This window comes from Panthera tigris, chromosome A3 (genome assembly GCF_018350195.1).
Source record: "Panthera tigris isolate Pti1 chromosome A3, P.tigris_Pti1_mat1.1, whole genome shotgun sequence".
In the NCBI taxonomy this organism is placed as follows: Eukaryota; Metazoa; Chordata; class Mammalia; order Carnivora; family Felidae; genus Panthera; species Panthera tigris.
The window spans coordinates 10,313,698-10,332,685 of record NC_056662.1 but is presented as its reverse complement, the minus strand read 5'-3'; the positions used below and the strand labels follow the sequence as shown (position 1 = coordinate 10,332,685).

Here is an 18,988-nt window from a genome sequence, read left to right as displayed (position 1 = left end):
AAAACAAAAAAAAACAAAAAAAAAAACGGGCGCCTGGGTGGCTCAGTCGGTTAAGCGTCCGACTTCGGCTCAGGTCATGATCTCACGGTCCGTGAGTTCGAGCCCCGTGTCGGGCTCTGTGCGGACAGCTCAGAGCCTGGAGCTGCTTCGGATTCTGTGTCTCCCTCTCTCTCTGCCCCTCCCCTCCTCATGCTCTGTCTCTCTCTGTCTCAAAAATAAATAAACGTTAAAAAAATAAAATAAAAAAAAAAAAAAGGTGGGGGGCTGGATTTGGCCCCTGGGCTATAGTTTGCAAACCCATGAGCGGGTGAGAAAGAGAGTCAGACAGATGCTGTTAGTGTTAAATAGTGTGTGAAATGATGCAGGGGAGCCCAGTGTGCACACAGAAGCCCCTTGATCATGCATTCAACATTCCAGCAGCATTTATGGAACGCCTGCTGTATGCCAGGTCATGCGCAGGTGGGGATCCACGGAACTCACGGTCTAGTGGAGGGAAGGAGGCGATGGGCAAATAATAATCGGGTGGGAGGGGCTCAGGGAGGTGCACGAGAGGTGAGACGGGAAATGGCCAGATGAAGGACACTGGTGACCAGCAACCCAGGAGCGGAAGGCACGAGATTGGAGAGAGTGTGCGTGTCAGCTGTCCACACGCGCGTGTAGTCGCAGGCTGCACCTCCTTCAGCGAGACCAGAAGCGCCGCATGGGGGGCAGGGACCGGCAAGAGACAAAGGCTGAAGGGCTGGTCGGGGCCCGGTGGTCCTAAGAACAAGTCCGGAGAGGAGCCGGGCCTAGATTCTGGGGGCGGGGCACATTCTCACACATTAAAATCTTCGAGAGTCTTTGGCCTTTTGTAAAAAGCCCATTTAAATTACAAACGATCAGATCAGCCGAGGGAGAAAGGAAATGACAGGAATGGCTCTCAGTCCTCTGCAGGGAAGTACCATTTTCCCCAGCACCCAGAGCAAAAGTTGAAGGGGAATCACTCGGCTGTTACTCCCTCCCTGTTCACTCAACAAACGCCCGGCTCTCACGGAAGAGGCACATTCGCTCACTCGTCTGAGCTCCGCTAGTTTTGAGAAGAACTTAAAAGACACTGACGAGGCCATCTAAGCGTACGACTCGAGACTTCTACAGTTTTTCACAGCATTTTCTACTTTCCACACAATTCAGCGTGTCTTTGTAATAATTATCCACCACAATCAAGGCTTTCCAGAGCATTCCAAGTTATCGCTACGGAAACAACTTTTTCAAGGAGGTTCCACAGGGTTTCATTTTCATTAGTTCTTGTGTTTAATTAAATTTCATCACGGTAACAGCACCGGCAGTAAAAAAGGAAAGCATACAAACACTAATAACAACTTCTAGACAGAACGTAGCAAGTGGCGATGAGCTGGGCCGTCAGTTGCTCTGAGGGCCTTCTAGATTCTTCCAGCGTGGGCATCTCACTCATCTCACATCAGTGTTTAATGTGCCTCATTTTCTCAAAACACAGGCCTAAATTCAGTTCGTGGGCCTGAGCCCCAGCACGCTGGAGAGAGACCCACAGCCTCAAGCGTTCATTATGTCGAGACATCTGCAGAGGGAATAGAAGATTTCCACCAAAATCCAAAGAGTCAGAGGGGCGCCTGGGTGGCTCAGTGGGTTAAGCGTCTGACTTCGGCTCAGGCCATGATCTCACAGCCTGTGAGTTCGAGCCCTGCCCGTGTTGGAATCTGTGCTGACGGCTCGGAGCCTGGAGGCTGCTTCGGATTCTGGGTCTCCCACTCTCTCTGCCCCTGCCCCACTCATAGTGTGTGTGTGTGTGTGTGTGTCTTTCTCTCTCAAAAATAAATACAACATTAGAAGAATTTAAAAACACACACAAAGAGTCAGAGCATTAGAAATGGGGGGAAAGAGAGTCCAAAGTGCAGAATTCTTTTCCTGCCTGAACATTTCTTCTGGTCCCACCAGGGGGCAACAGGAAAAATAGGCAGAGTCGCCCTTTTCTTCCTGGGGAGTTTACCAAGGCGTTGCTAGAAGGAAGGAAGATCATAAATTCAACATGGCCCTCTGTGCCAATGAACTTTTCCTTCACCTGAGCTTGCCCCGGCTTTCCCAAACATAAATTTACACATTGTCTCTGGTTTTATTACTAAAATTTAAGCCGGCGGACTGACCCAAACGATCACGGAGCCCGTGTTCCAAAGTTGGAGACCTAGCTACAAATCTTCTTTTACGTGTAACTCAAAGAGGAACGTGCATCTCAAGTCTTATTAAATAATAACTATACACGTATACATGTGGATGACGGCGGGACGGAGGACAAAATCAGGAGGGTTATGCTGGAAGGGGGGATGGTGATTCTTTCTGGAGACATAGGGAATTTATGCCTTTCTCCAGCACGTATGCTTTCTAAATTCTTATGGTGATTTGTTTGTTTGTTTATAAGCAGGAGGGGCTCTTTCAACAAGAAAAAAAAGAAGAACAAATTAAATTCGCTCAAACTTTTAAGGGACCAGACCCAGATCTTTCCCTTCTACGACGGAGTCCTGATTTATGATCAGCTAATGTGAACCCTGCCTCTCCCTGTCCATCTGATCCACCTCAACAAAAAGCCCTTTTAATCTGCTGTGCATGCCAAGGAGTCTCTGCCTGAGGCCGGCCGGCAGATCCTTGAGACAAGCTCTTCTACTCTGTCCGTCTGTCATCCACCGTCCGGGGAAGGGACCAGCGGAAGCCACTTGGAAACCTTCGCGGTGGCTCCCTCATTAGCATTTCAGCATTGGGGGGTGGGGGGAACCTTGCAGCTTCAACGAAGGGCTATCCCCAGCCTGCCACTCTCTAGAGCTAATCATGCAGTCTTGACCATAAATTTGGACTTCCCTTTCCATACTGCCATTTTTTTTTTAGCCATCAAAAAGGCACGGTTCGGGCCTGCGTGCAGGACACATGGTTAGCGTGTGTCTAGGCAGGTGTGTATTCTGAATGAGGACAGACATAAAACCAAAAGGAGAAAAGGAGGCAGGAATAAAAGAGAAGGGAAAGCAGATACCAGTGTGTATGTTCCAATGGTTACTGGGCTTTCCATCAGCCACGCCCCACAGCCGGCTGCGGAGGGACAAAAGGAGCTCGAGGTGGCCCCGGCTGCTGCTGCCACGGCCGGGGCGGGGGAGGGAAATGAGGGGGGAAATGGGGACAAAATGAGATCAACTAGCCAGGCACTGGGGCTGGGATTAACTCACACGATGAAAAAAACCTTCAAACCGTGGAAAGGGCTCCAAACACATGATTCCTAACCTTACATTAACAACTATTTTGAGTTTTCTACAAATGGAAAGAAAAGGAAAGAAGGAAGGAAGGAAGGAAGGAAGGAAGGAAGGAAGGAAGGAAGGAAGGAAGGAAGGAAGGAAGGAAGGAAGGAAGGATGCAGTTAAGCGTCCGACTTTGGCTCAGGTCACGATCTCACGGTTCATCATGAGTTCGAGCCCCACATCAGGCTCTGTGCTGACAGCTCAGAGCCTGGAGCCTGCTTCTGATTCTGTGTCTCCCTCTCTCTCCCCCTCCCTGACTCATGTTCTCTGTCTCTCCAAAATGAATAAGCATTAAAAAATAAAAATAAAGAAATATGGGAAATACAAATGGCACATCGCCAAGGATTACTACATGTCTCCAAAGACAGCAGGACAGCTCCTACCGCCCATTCTCTTCCTGGAAGAAGACACCCTCCCCAACACCCCACCGAGAAGTTAGCAGACACAGGTACTTCCCTTTTTTCTCTCATCTTCCCTGAGGTTCCTAAGGCGGAAGGAGAGCCAGCCCCGGGGGTGTGCGACCCGTGTATTCACACAGGCACCCCCCCCCAACCCTTGAGTGAATGAAAGACCAGTTATCAAGTTAAAATTCTTAACTTTTCAACAAGGAGTCCTGCATTTTCATTTTGCACCGGTTCCCACAAACAATGTAGCCACTCCTGCAGCGAGCTAAAAAACTAAAAACACCGAGTAACCTCTTTGGTGCACAGCATACAGGAAAACCTGGCCCCATTCTGAGAACTGAAGGCCCAGAACTTCCCCCTTCCCAGACCGCTCTCTTCTTCTGGTTCTCCTCACACCCAGCCCCCCACCTCCAGCCTCTGGGATTTTTAAATACATTTGCAGAAACTTTACAGAAGTTGGGTAAGAGATTTTTACAAAGGTTAAGTGGGAAACTGTCTGCTGGCCACATCCTAAATCATTAAATGCCTTCTATAAAGTAAATTTATCCCTTTCAGCTTTCGACACTCTACCCAAGTCACCTCTGGGCCAGAGTTTATAACAGGGAACAAAATTCCAATTACAAGAGCTGTTTATTTCTGTGGAGATGGACCCCAAGCCTTTCATAAGCCAAAAGCTATTGAGCCCAAACTGTGCTTTTCATGGGTGACAGCTTCAGAATAAGACCAGTTTGTCTACACTGCAGGGAGAAACCAGATGTTTCCCTGGAGTCCAAACAAGCAAATGACAATTCAGTCAAACTGCAGAACGGCCCGCAAAAAAAAAGAAACTTCTTAAAAATAAATTCCGGGGCACGAGTATGTGTGGGCCTATGTTTTGACCCCGAACACCTCCAGCCCTCCTTTGATTTTCCATTGTGCATGCAGGATATGGATTGCTTTCGTAGCCACATCTCCACACACCGACCCTGGTTAATGTATTACTCTTGAACTCACACTCTGTGACAGTGATGAGTTGTAAATTTCCTGGGGTTGACATTAAAACGCCTCTGCAGACCCGGCAGAGTTCACAGGTTTAAAGCTGAAATTTTCATAATCCGAGAGAGTTGTCCGCATTCCCCAGAGCCTAAGAAAAGACTGTTATTTGAAAACAGGCAAAGGGTTGAAAAGCATTATTATATATTCCATGGCCACTTCCTAGGGCCTTCCTCTAAAATAGCGGGAACTTAAAAAAAAAAAAAAAAAAAAAAAAAAAAAAAAGGCTGAGGCTTAAATGTAACAAGTTTATGCCCAACAGAGGCTTTTAAAATAAGTATATAAATGGTCCTCCCTGCTTCTGGTGCCCAATAATGAAGAAACAGAACAACAACACCCCAGCGACAGGGGGATTATCTTTTGGGAAAGATAACACCTTAATGTGTATGTGAGATTGTTTTCAGGTTTTTTGTTTTGTTTTATTTTGTTTGACTTTTTTTTTTAATTTTTTTTTTTAATGTTTATTTACTTTTGAGACAGAGGGAGACAGAGCATGAGTGGGGGAGGGGCAGAGAGAGAGGGAGACACAGAATCTGAAACAGGCTCCAGGCTCCGAGCTGTCAGCACAGAGCCGGATGCGGGGCTCGAACCCACGAACCGTGAGATCATGACCTGAGCTGAAGTTGGACGCTTAACCGACTGAGCCACCCAGGCGCCCCTTTTTTTGGCTTTTTTAATTAAACAACAGATGAGTTCATCAACGATTTGCAGTAAAGAGAAGTTGAGCGCTTTGAAAAAGCGAAGAAACCCACGGGTCCGAAATACCTTGGCATGTCTCGGAGAACGGTATGAGAAAAGTGTCTGGCAAGATCTGTTTTAAATAAGACTTGCAAAAGCGAATGCTTTGGGTCTTCATGAGGAAAGCTTGGGCAGGGGAATACTTTGCTTCCCAAACTGGATTTGAGATCCTCAGTCAAGGACTTTTGTGGTACTTTTGCTGTGGTTAATATCAAAAGGACCATTCACTGGAATTCTCTTCCCTCAAAAAAGCATAAAACAGGTGTCTGTTGACCCTGGGTGCAGGGACTACTTAGCGCCAGGCCTTGCGGATGTGATCTCTTCTTCTGGCCCCTGCCACAGCTGTGTCCCACCAGATCTCGGTCAGGCCAAGAAGCCTCAGAACTTGATCCCCCTCTTGGCCTTTACTGGAACAGGAGGCATTAGGGCAGTGCTGTATGTCTCGTGCCTGGGACTGTTCAATCCAGATGTCAGCAGGGATAGGAGGAGGAACCCAGAGCCCTGGGGGAAACGGGGTCCCAATGGTCAATACAAGGTTCTGCTCAGTGACTGCACATTACAGCAAACTAGAGAAGGGCCAGACTTCTACATGAGACGTCTCCCTATAAAGCTGCTTACAGGGGAGGTCTCCCAGAAACCCTCCACACAATTTTCCACTTACCCAGGAAATAGTTCCCCTCTAAATGCACAAAATCAGGATGCCTGGGTGGATCAATCGGTTAAGCGTCCGACCTCGGCTCAGGTCATGATCTCATGGTTCATGAGTTCGAGCCCCATGTCGGGCTCTGTGCCAGCAGCTCAGGGCCTGGAGCCTGCTTGGATTCTGTGTATGTGTGTGTATCTCTCTCTCTGTGCCCCTCCCCTGCTCACACTCTGTCTCCCCCTCTCAAAAATAAATAAACATTATAAACGCACGAAAGCATGTTGGTGTATTGTGTTGGGGTTTGCACGGATTAATAAATATCTGAAACGTGAGGAAAATACAATTAAAATTTTTTAAAAGTATAAAACATAGCTTAGTGTTCTCCCATGCCTGAACAGAGTTTATACTATGAAAAACACAAACAGTACTTGGGTTTGGGAACACGAAGTTTCCATTTAGTTAACTACCCACAAGCGAAACAGCTCTCCATTAATGAATGCATCTTCCCTATATCGTCGTACCTTCTCCTGATAAACTTCAATGGAATACAAATGCCAAAAAGAAAGACACGTATATCCTTTGACCTCAAAATTCAGTCACATGAACCACAATACTAACAGTCCAAAGCGGATTCTGAAATAAATTGGAAAAAAAAGATGTCACTCTTAGGCGGAAGTGAGCCCCTGAGGTTATTCTATCACTAGGAAAGGGTGAAGAGACCCTTTCCAGAACTTTCTGGAAAGAAATGGGGAAGATGAAAGGTAGCAGCTGGGTTTTAACACCATACGTATACCCCAGAACTGAAGAAACACGGATTCTCTCCATTTCACATAGACTTCCAGCTTATGACTTCTGGCTCGAGGCATGCCCAGATGTCCCCAGCAGGAAAGAAGCATCCAGCAACTGCATTCATTGTGCCTCTGTTTGCACTTTCTTTCAAAGCTAATTATCCGTGTGCCTCATTTAGCCCCTGATCACAGGTTAGTCTGGGCAAACATTCCTGGTTGAAGATCTCATGGAAATGCAAAGAAATCCACTGCCCTCAGCACCCGGGATCATCGAGGCAAAGCACTCCACCCCCAGATTTCAACTTTTGGTTTGAGCAAGACACAAGGAAAAAGAAATAATCCCTTTACTTACTATTCCCTCCCCACCCAACCCAAATCCTTCCAGGAACAAAAAGAAGTTTTGCCGAGCCGGCTACCACTTCAAGCCCCCTTCTTCTTTGGCTTTGGGATGACAGTGCCACCGAATGCTGTTAGAGAAGACCCCTCAACTCACAAGAACCTCCCTCCAGTCTCTGATCTCGCTGCAAATGCATATTTCAAGGAGGAGAAGAAACGCTTATCTATCCCAAAGCGTGAGCCGTACTGGGTTCCCACCAACTTTGTCTAACGACTCTGTCCACCTTGGAATGAGGGTGCTGGGGTGACAAGTCCCTTTGGACTCACAAACGTGTTTTGAAATTCTTTAAATCTGAGAGCGCTTCTGTAGCGTATGTATAAAGGCTGAACGTCGTAGCTACGGTTGAGATACCCTGGGGGAAGCTGGTGCCCGCAGCTCCTGGCACGCAGTAGGCGCCTAGACCCATAGGCCACGGACGTGCATTCAGACAAGCCGGGCTTCAAGTCACAGTCCTGCCCTTAACTAGCTGCTGCTCCCATCTGTAAAAGCCACCTGGCTGTCTAAGAAATTACACCCTAGACCTTCTTCAACACGTAGCCGGCTTTCGGTGGGTCATCGCTCATTTTTTTCCTACTGCGTTCCAACGTCAACCGTATTTTTTTCTTTTTTTGTAAAGAGTTGCAATTTTAAAGTTTATTTTTGAGAGGGTGAGACTGGGGGAGGGGGAGAGAGCGAGGGAGAGAGAGAGAATCCCAAGCAGGCTCCGCGTCGGCAGCGCAGAGCCTGACGCGGGGGCTCGAACCCACCAATCCTGAGATCGTGACCTGAGCCGAAGGCAGGAGTCAGACGCTCAACCAACTGACCTGCCCAGGTGCCCCTGGACAGTATTTTTCAAACACTTCCAACACCAACTTGTCCCTGTAGCGTGCCTTATCCGTGGATTCCCAGACCACAGGATGGGCTTTCCCACAGTTTCCAGGCCCTCACTGGCCTTCATGATCTTCTCTGTTTTCCCAGGAGGGAAACTCAGGAAATACAGCCTAAATGGGAAGAGCAAGATGGAGCCGGAACCTGGGGTATGTATCCCACCCACATCTCACCCGTGGCCCTTGGAAGGAACACTCTTCACCACGGCCTCTCCGTGCCTGTGTGATCTGGGAACTAGCACGGGGCCGCGTGCTCAGAAGGGTCCTGTTCCTGGTTTCGTGCTCACCTGCTGCCATCTTGAAATTCTTAATTTCCTCTATAAGTTTATTTTACTTATTTTGAGAAAGACCGAGAGACGGAGAGAGTGTTCCAAGCAGGCTCTACACTGTCAGCACGGAGGCCGACGCAGGGCTCGAACCCAAGAACCGTGAGATTAGGACCGGAGACGAAATCAAAAGTTGGACGCTCAACCAACCGAGCTACCCAGGAGCCCCCTTAAATTGTTAAATTTTTGAACAAGGGCCCCATGTGTTCATTTTGCACGATGCACCACAAATCACGCAGCCAGTCCCGCTCTCTTCCACCCTGTAAGACTTAAGAGGAAGGTCACCTCTTCTGAGAACACCTATCACCTCCTCTCTGATGGGCCCCCATAACCTCCCGTGGCCCCTGGCTCATACTTCCATTTATTTATTCACACCCACCAACATTTAACGGACCTCTGTCACAATACCATCAACACCGCCTTTCTTGAACACACACCAAATCCCGGGCACGGTGTTAGATTCTTCTCGTACAGGAGTTGTATTTAGAGCAACTCTGATAAGGTAGGGCACTGTTATTACCCCCGATGTACTGACAGGTTAAGGATGTGCCCACGGAGCAGAGTGTAGGGGGAAGCAGGACTCCTGAATCGAGGCAGAGCACAGGCTCAGAAACACTACTTTCTTCAATTGTCATACATTGTGCTCAGAACCAGGAACGCTGTGGTGGAGAAAGGGGACATTCCTTGACGGCCACCCCTCTCCCACACCTAAAGCATAATTATTAGTTGCATTTTTTAAGTTTATTTATTTACTTTGAGAGAGACAGAGAGAGAGAGGGAGGGAGGGGGAGGGGGAGAGAGAGGGGGAGAGAGAGAGGGGGAGAGAGAGAGAGAGAGAGAGAGAATCCCAAGCAGGCTCCACACTGTCAGCACAGAGCCGGATGCAGGGCTCGAACTCACGAACCATGAGGTCGTGACCTGAGCCAAAACCAAGAGTCAGACGCCTAACCAACTGAACTACCCAGGTGCCCCGAGTCGCATTTTTTAAATTATCTATTTAAATGGTTGGATACCTCACTAAATTATGAATTCCCATAATCCACAGGCCCTTGTGTTTATCTCTAGAATACGGAAACTTATGATATACTTGGGACGTGCTGTAGTCAAAACAAATCTGCAACAAAATGAATAAATGGTCATTTCCACCTGAACTGTTAAAATACTTAAAAACATTTCTTATTTGACATGACAGTGACATTAAAAATCAATCTAGCTGGTGTGTCATTTTAGATAATAGATTCTTCTACTGAAATACTATGATAATCTAAATGGAAGTAACAATTAGCAGAAAAAGACTATCATCCATTTTTCCTCCCAGTGGTGAGTGCCTTACTTCCAGGGTTTTTAGTTGTTTAAAAATCAATTTTTATTTCTCAAAGTTTCAAAGTTTTTCAATTTCATTACCGTTCACGCTTCTAAAACTCTGGCTGTGCCACTGGCATTCTTAAAACTATGTTAACTCTTGCTAAAAATACATGTCATGAATCTAATTTTGACACATCAAACACAAATTGAGGGACAAGCTATAAAGCAACTGCCCTGAAACTGGCCGGTCCTTTTTAAAAAAAAAAAAAAAAAAAAAAAAAAAAAAAAATTAATGTCTATTTATATATGAGACAGAGAAAGGCAGAGTGTGAGAAGAGGGTTGGGGAGAGAGGGAGACACAGAATCCGAAGCAGGCTCCAGGCTCTGAGCGGTCAGCATAGAGCCCGACACGGAGCTCGAACTCGGGAACCGGGAACAGTGAGATCATGACCCGAGCGGAAGTTGGACGCTTAACCGACCAAACCACCCAGGTGCCCCTGGCCGGGCCTTTTCAAAAATGTCAATGTTGTATCAAAGAAAACCAGGGATACGTGCCAGACTAGAGGAGATAAGGAGCAAGGACAAGTAAATGTCACTGGCAACTCTGTACAGGTTTCTGTACCAGAAGAAAAAAAAAAATGCTGTTAAAAACAGGGCATTTTAGATGCTCAGGGTGGCGGGGGGGGGGGGGGGGGGGGGGGGGGGGAACCAGGACATTTTAGGAACAAATGGCAAATTTTGAGTAAGGGCTGTAGATTAATAGTAATGCGCCACTGTTAAATTTCCCGATTTCGACAACTGTACTGTGTTATGTAAGAGAAATGCCCCGCTAGGAATTAAACGCGGAAGTACTTAGGAGTAAAGGGAATGATGTCTGCAACTTAACTCTAACGACTTAAGAGCGAGAGTATCAAAAAGCAAATATGGCAAAATGTTAACAACTGATGTACGCGCGGTGAGGAGGGTATTGGAGTCAACCACAGGAGTTTTGTAACTTTGTTTCTCGTTAGACATTGTTCCCAAAAAATGTTTTCAACTCAATTGGCACAAGTACTATTATCGTCAATCAGGAAGTGATATCAGAATGTAGGTAAACGACGTGGCCCGTATAATCCAGGGATCAAGGACTTGATATGTTGGCTTCTAACCGTGTCTCAACTCTAAAAACGGTGTTGAAAAATACATTTTTAAAGATATCATGGGATACAAAAGAAAAGAGCTCTGCATGGACACACACACGTACACGCTTGTTTCATTTTGCTTTTGAATTTACTAAATGAAGATCTTGGTGAAAAGCCTCACTCAAGAAAATAGTAAGTAACTAAACAGGAAGGTGAAGGAAGCTTTCTTTCTCTTCCTCTCTCTGAAACCTTCCAGTTGGGCCTTCACACTCTGCTCCCCCCCTCCCCACTAAAGCGTGTCGAGTAACTATACTCACCTCCATCACTTTCTGAGCTGACAGTTTCTTCAGTGCTTTGGGGGGGGGGGGGTGGCTTTCAGAACAAATGGCCAAGCAGGGGCTGGGTCAGTGTTCAGAACTCTGCTCGGTTTCCCCCATGGCTGCATTGGCATGACAACAGAAACCACGGGCCACAAAAGGAGACCGACAAAGGAAGACAAGTGTTTAACGCTGGAGCCATCTGCCAATTCTCCTAAGGATCTTTTCAAGAAGTGAGTGAAGTTAAAGGAGGAGCCGAGGAGGGAATCTGCACAAAAATCATTCACGGGAGACGCAATTGCAATATGAAAAGGACCAAAGAAGGCTTGGAGCTGGGACAGATGAATGAATGGATTCCATCTAAATAGATCCACAGCACCCTCTCCAATGGGGCTTTTGTCGGTTGCCTAGCATTTCAAATGTTATAGTCAGAATATGTTATTAAGGGAGGATTTAATATACACGGGCCACAAAAAACACCCTGCGGAGGGGTCTTCTGATTACCCACGTGGAAAGCCCAAGCCACCTGCCTTTGCAAAGACTACACTGGGTTTTCTTTCTTTAGGCAGCAAGATGTCCTAAATACAGTAGTTTAGCCGTAATAAAGCATTTTCATGCCAACGCTGCACCCCCCACTTCTCCCAGAGACATTCTGCCAAATGTTAAGACCGCCAACTCTGAAAATGTATTTAAATGCACCAAAACAAAATACCTTCATGCCCTTAGGGGATTAAAAAAAAAATTTGAGCCCAAAACATATTCCTCCGTCAATATTAATAGAAAGAAAATAAAACCCTGAAACCTTGTGTGAGCGCCTTGGGGAGACTGAGGCATCAAAAGCAGTTCACCCTCCCTGAGACATTCCTGGTTTTCAGAATTCTTGACGTCCTGAAGGTTAAACATGGCTTTCATCCATCTCTGCTGCTCCTAAAACATTATCAGTCCCTGAACTGCCTGTCATCTTCAGGGACTTTACGTAAAAGCCTCTTATTTCTGAACACATCCTCACAGGTCATCTCCTGTAGAATTTGTAGTTGAAACACAAGTTAAACGCTGGCTGGATCGGTAGGTGGGTTCCCATTGGGGATATTCAGGAGTTTGTTTGTTTTTAATTCCACCAATTTAAAATGCATGTGCCTCCGGGCGCCTGGGTGGCTCAGTCGGTTAAGCATCTGACTTCAGCTGAGGTCATGATCTGGTGATCCACTGGCCCTGTGCTGACAGCCTGGAGCCTGGATCCAGTGTCAGATTCTGTGTCTCCCTCTCTCTCTGCCCCTCCCCTGCTCACGCTCTGTCTCTCTCTCTCAAAAATAAATAAACATTAAGAAAAAAAAATTTTTTTTTAATGCATGTGCTTTGCAAGGGATTCAGTGCTTAAGGGCTATCTAGTTGCTTCTCTGGTCAGACTCTCCACCTTAAGTTGTAGGATTTTTTTTTTAATTTTTTTAATGTTTATTCATTTTTGAGAGAGACAAACAGAGAGCGAGTCAGGGAAGAGCAGAGAGAGAGGGAGATGCAGAATCCAAAGCAGGCTCCAGGCTGTGAGGCTGTCAGCACAGAGCCCAACGTGGGGCTTGAACCCACCAACCATGAGCTCATGACCTGGGCCGAGGTCGGGGGCTCAACCGACTGAGCCACCCAGGCGCCCCAAGTTGGAGGATTTATAAGATGCCCCTCAGCAGAATCCTCGGAGATGCGGCTATAAATCTGGCGCCCACTTAAAAAAACGTATGTTGCAAAGTTGTGGCATTAGTTTCGTAATGTTGAAAGAGTATCTTTCAAAGCTTCGCTCCCCAGAAATACGTAGGAGAGACTCCTGGCCTCCGCAACCTGCAACCTCAGCACGGACAAGAGGGGCCCCTCCCTCCCTCCCTCCTCAGCCAGCCGGGGGACGGGGTCAGCCAGAGGAGGCTGCCCAACGAATGGGGTTTAAATCCAGCCTGATGCACAAGTCAGCCACAGGCCAGGCTGCAAGAGTGACCCGTGGCAGCCTACCGGGGGCAGCCTGAGTCCCTCCAGGCCCCGGGCACACGTTGGCCTCCGGGGTGCCAGCAGCCGAGTGACTGTCCTGCCACGCGGTGTCCACACACCCGCCGGCCCCTGGCCTTGACCTCTGCTCCCTGACTGTCCGCGGCCCTGGGGGAGCCGGGAGGCTGACCTCTGGCTGTGAGCCGGCTGAAGATCTGGCAGTTCACTTCTCTGTCGCGTACGTAACATCGGATCTCTTCCACCGCCTCTCGGATGACAGTGACGGCCAGCACGAAGCCCTGCAGAGACAGGGGAGAGAGGGTGAGCCCCGCGGAAAGCGACTTTCCTCTCCCGGTGCTGGGGACAGACAAGGCCAGAGGCCACACGGGACAGCAGCAGGGCGGGTCCTGCCAACCGCCCCAAATGCACCTGCCCCGGCAAGCCCACTTCTCTGACTCCTTCCTCCACACGTACCCTGGGGAAACACTGGCTGACGCACACAGACGGGGGCATCCCTACCCACCACCACGGCAGGGTTTCTAAGAGTCAAAAAGGTGGTCGGTCCACAGGCAGTGGCCGAGCGATGGTACCTGGTGACATCTGTACCTCATCCAGCGGACGTTACTGGAGGGGTGTCACGGCCCCACAACAACCCTGCTCTTACTACTGCGGACATGAGGGCTCTGAGGCACAGAAAGGTTGAGTAATCTTGCCAAGGACACAAAGCTCCTAAGTGACAGGCAGGACACTGGCTCCGGAGTCCTTGCCCTTAACAGCCACATCGTTCAGCGTCCAGAGAAACGTGGAAAGGAGATCAGCCAACAACACAGAGCACACCCAGACCAGTTAAGAAGAGTGAGAGCCATCACTTTTGCACTGACCTCCCAAGTAGGGACATCAACTTTTCCCCACATACAATGTAACCCCGTGCATACAAGCACCAACCGCAATGACCACACTCTGCAAAGAGTTTCCAATTTCCTTAACCAGTGGCTAGATTCCTGCAAGGAAAAGACGGGAGGGAGAGGGAAGGGCCGAAGGGGACTCCAGTCTTCTGTGTAACGCTCTCAATCCTTCTAAAGAAAACACATTGAGGGATGAGCACTGGGTGTTGTATGGAAACCAATTTGATAATAAATTTCATATATTGAAAAAAAAAAAAAAAGAAAGAAAACACATTGAAGTATTGATTGCATAAATAGCAGCTAATAAAAAGAACACTGAAACTGCCCGACCTTTCCCGGGTCAGGTACCTCAACTCATACAAAATTTGGCGGGGGCTGGGGTGTGAGTCAGCCGTAACAGGAAATCTATTTCCATCCAGATTCCTCCTCTTGTGTCAAGAAAGGCAAGAGCATTCGTTCATTTTTCTTACAAAATACCTTGTCATCTCTCCTTTTCAAGCCTTTTTTTTTTTTTTTTTTTTTTTTAATACAGAAAGCACCATCGCCCTGAAGGTTAGCAGCCGTGATTCTTTGGGAATTTCATTTTTATATTGTTTATCCTGTGAAATAGATGAACTTCCATTCAAAGGACTTTAAATCTCTTATGTAAATCTAGCCAGAGATGCGCTCCTTTGTGGGACTTCTCCAAGGGCTCGTTTGTCTTTCCAATCAAAGGATTGCTCCTGTTTCCAATCAAGATGCAGCCAGAGCAAGACTGGGACATTCCAGAAGGAGAGCTCTAGAGCTGGAGGTGAGAGGAAGCCTGTGGTGGCCGGGCACAGACCCAGTCTGCAGAACGGGCGCCCCTCCCACGCCGCCGGGTCGTTGTTCCGGGCCAGAACCCAGGTGTTTACTGTTTGTTTTTGCAAATGTTCCCGTTCCTATCCCTTGCTGCGTGGGCCTAGCTAAACCCCACTGATGTTAATGGAAAGTGTGCGCTCATACAAAGACAGGAGCCGTGACCTCCCTGCTGCAAATAAATACCGCCTCCTAAGTTATCCCATCTACTCCCCCTGCCCCGCCCCCACCCCCCCCCCCCCACACACACAGTTCCCATTAAGCCCAAAGGACCTGCCATCCCTTAGGCTAGAAAATGCTTTTGCTCAGAGATGCAAATGTAGCCCAGAAATAAATTCCAACCATCCAACTTCAGAGGTCCTTAAGATCCACGGATATTTAGAAAGAGGCTTTAACAGGGAGGGCTGGGATTGTCTGAGCTCGGAAAGGGACTCAGAGGCAGTGACAGTGCCCAGACAGGCCATTCTGAAAGTGTTAAGCCTCCTTTTGTAAAGTCGTACATCAAAAATAGATTTCCTGAAGCAAAACCAATCTATGAGCTAGAAATCAGAAAAGCAGTGCCTTCTGGTTCAGGAGGGATTGACTGGAAAGGGGCACTCGGGGACTAGGGTGGTGGAAATGCTCTGTATTTTGACCGAGGTGGTGTTTCCACGGTGTTGACAAATGTCAACGTATTATCTGTGTATTTCATGGTACACAGATTATATCTCAATAACGAAAAAATCTAGCTCTTCATACAAACAATTTTAGGGATCATTTCAGCTACCTATTGAGGAATTTCTCCCTCTAACGTATTAGTACCAAGAAAAAGGTTATCAAAAGCTAAACCTTAATCCAGACAATGAACAATGACACCAATGCCAGAAATTTAAAATTCAAATGAGCGTATTTCCTGAGAATTTCCTGTCCGTTGGGAGCAAAAGGAGGCAATTTATTTGCAGGGCTTCCTTTTAATCCTCCCAATGAGCCAAGCAAGTGGACACGATCACGCCTGTTTTGCAGATGAGAAAACTGAGGTTCAAATTACACAACTTCCCAACGTGTAGCCAGGGACCACACCGCAGCCCTCACTCAGCCCTTATCCATAGCTGGCTCTGAAACGAGAGGCCTTTCAGGGTGGTCGGAGACATTTCAAAATGCGTTCTGGTCAAGAACCGGGAAGTGATTCTGTGCACAAAAATCTAGGGGACATCAGCTCTTGTCACCTAGAAACATGCCATCCACTTGGTCTCTCTTCGACCCCCAAACCTTCTTCTCTGTAGCCCCTGGGAAGAGGCAGGACGGTAAGACCAACATCCTCAACTTTCACAGTGAAAATGTGGCTGTAAGAGAGACCCAGATGCGGAGTCGAAAATGTCAGGACCGCCAGCGGCAGCTGTGACCCTGCCTGCTTCCCACCTGCGGCCACCGTTCCAGGGAAAGCGGGCGGGGAGGGGGGCAGAGGCCACTCTGACTGCGTGCACGGAAGGTCAGGCTTCTGGGAACTCCTGGCGTCATTTCAGCAAGGAGATGTGGGCAGCAGCTGGGGAATGGGGATGGGGAGGGGCACCCCAGTGCTCGCTACTTGCTCCCGCCCTCCTGGACTGGACCAGAGGGAAATTTTCACTGGGGCGATTTCTATGTTTCTTGAATCACGTGATCGTCTTACCTTTCAAATAACCACACTTTAAAAAGGTTCCCCGGAAAAGGCAAGGTGTAAGTTACATTTTGTATACATTAGAGACTAACTTTTTTTACACAAGGAACTTAGGGTTTGACTCTAGATAGGTATGTAGTTAGCAGCTGTGGAACTAAAAACCTCCCATGACGTTGGGGTGTTTCACATAAAACTCCAAAGCTTCTAACTCTTGGGCCTGGCAACTCCAGGACCACGTTCGCACCTGCTGGAACGGAGCGGACCCTTCCGTTCTGCATGGGACGTGAGCTCCCCGGTTCTCCCGAGGCCTGCTTGTGTCAGCCGGGCCTCTGAGTCTGCAGTGTTCGTGGGTGAGAACGCAACGCGCCGACAGGAATGTTTGTTACGCGAGGCAAGGATGTGTGACAGAAGCCTTCTCCCGCTCCCAGGGTCCTAACTCACCCACAAATGACTCAGGTCAGGGGAGAACTGTCTGCACATCCCCAAAGCACCTTTCCTGTTCGTGTGGAAAAACCCAACCCCCTCTCCCTTCTCTGGGCTGGAGCTGCCGGCCTAACCTGTCTGATGACGCGGCACTCGCGGTTTATGGCCACTCACAGGTCTCTTAGCAACTGGCTCTCTACACCGTCCGTGTCAGTGCACCAAATCCTTATCCTCTCCCACCTGCCACGATAGACAAATACATAAATAAAGCCCCACTTCATGTGAAATACGCAGCTTCTACCTGGATAGAAAGAGATGTCACTTCCACCCTCTCCACACCCCAGTCACACTGGGCTTCCTTCTGTTCTTCAAATGCTCTGGGCAAATGCCTACCGCAGGGCCTTTGCACTGCTGCTCTTTGTCCCTGGGATACTCCTGCCTTCCTATTCAGCCCATCCCCTCCTCGAGATGTTTCCGTGGCCACATTGGCCAAGGCTGCCCCTCTACATCCCCCACCCCCACCTCATCCATTCAACAAATATTAAATGGGTCTGGGATAGCCTATCTGGCCCGTGGCCTTATTCTTAGAACCTCTGCAGGACTTTTCACAATTTGAAATGTTTACTGTCTGTCTCCTCTGAAAACCAACTGGACAGGGGCAGGAATTTTTATGTTTCATTCACCGCTGTGTCCCCAGCACATAGCAGAGGCCCCCATCCCCCCTACCCGGCACACAGTCGCTACTCGATAACCATTTGCCCAAAGGAGGCAAGGGAGGGAATGGAGGGGCCTTCTGGTCAGTTCTGTCTCACTTCAGACACAAAGCGCAAAACCTGGTACTTTTCAAACCCTCCTGCTGGCAGGCTCTACAGGGGCAGAAAACAGGATCTCAGAAAACAATTCAAATAGCACAACCCACAAAGATAGAAGCCTTGTCCTTCTGGCCTGACACTGCATCCCCAGAGTCTAGAAACAGGTGAGACAGACCGTAAGCATGAAATGCACAGTTGCTGAAAAAACTGACTGGCTGAAGGACAGAACGAATGAAGGGCCCGGCCTTTACCACTTCACCAGTCTGGCCCCGGTGGTGTACAAAATGCAGCCTCACCATTAAAATCCTGGGGGGGCTTGGGGCGCCTGGGGGGCTCAGCCGGTGGAGCGTCCGACTTCGGCTCAGGTCATGATCTCGCGGTCTGTGAGTTTGAGCCCCGCGTGGGGCTCTGGGCTGATGGCTCAGAGCCTGGAGCCTGCTTCCAATTCTGTGCCTCCCTCTCTCTCTGCCCCTCCCCCACTTGTGTGCGCTCGCTCTCTCTCTCTCTCTCTGTCTCTCTCTCTCAAAAATAAATAAACATTAAAATTTTTTTTTAATTAAAAAATATAGGGGCGCCTGGGCGGCTCAGTCAGTTAAGTGACTTCAGCTCAGGTCACGATCTCGCGGTTTGTGAGCTTGAGCCCCATGTCGTGCTCTGTGCTGACAGCTCAGAGCCTGGAGCCTGCTTCGGATTCTGTGTCTCCGTCTCTCTCTGCCCCTCCCTCGCTCATGTTCTGTCTCTCTCTCTCTCTCCTTCAAAAATAAATACACATTAAAAAAAAAAATTTTAATCCTGGCGGGGAGGAGGCGGGGGGGCTTGAGGCTGTCCTCTCACGTAAAAGGCTGCAGATGCCCGGGTGAGAGAGACAAAGAAGCATCTGTTCCCAAACCCCACGGTCAGCGGACAAACCACGCCCCTTACTCACCAGCGGGACCCAGTAGGTATAGAGTGCACCAAGTCTCATTTCAGGAACAAACTGAGAGCAGGCAAGAAGCAAGAAATAGAGGTTGAAAAAATACTTGAACTGGTTGAACAACACCTGGAATGACAAGAGAGAGGAGAGAGAGAAGAGAGACAGTCACGGCTCGAGTGATGCACCTGCGGGGGGTCGAGTCCGAGGTGATTAAGAGTTGAGAGCGGCCCTGCAGACGAGCACAACTCCCATGATGCCTTTTACGTA

General features: G+C 48.4%; 1 protein-coding gene across 3 annotated transcripts in view; it reads right to left on the bottom strand.

The window, feature by feature from the left end:
- The window catches only part of ATP9A (ATPase phospholipid transporting 9A (putative)), a 129,668-nt gene that overhangs the window by 78,308 nt on the left and 32,372 nt on the right, over positions 1–18,988 (bottom strand). For 2 of the 3 annotated variants that reach the window (XM_042980139.1, XM_042980140.1), the window contains exons 3-4: positions 18,734–18,847; positions 13,386–13,494 (exon numbers count right to left, since the gene is read on the bottom strand). In XM_042980139.1, coding sequence (XP_042836073.1) covers positions 13,386–13,494; positions 18,734–18,847 — 223 coding nt within the window. The remainder of the gene's footprint in view (positions 1–13,385; positions 13,495–18,733; positions 18,848–18,988) is intronic. The other variant, XM_042980141.1, reaches the window with a different exon arrangement.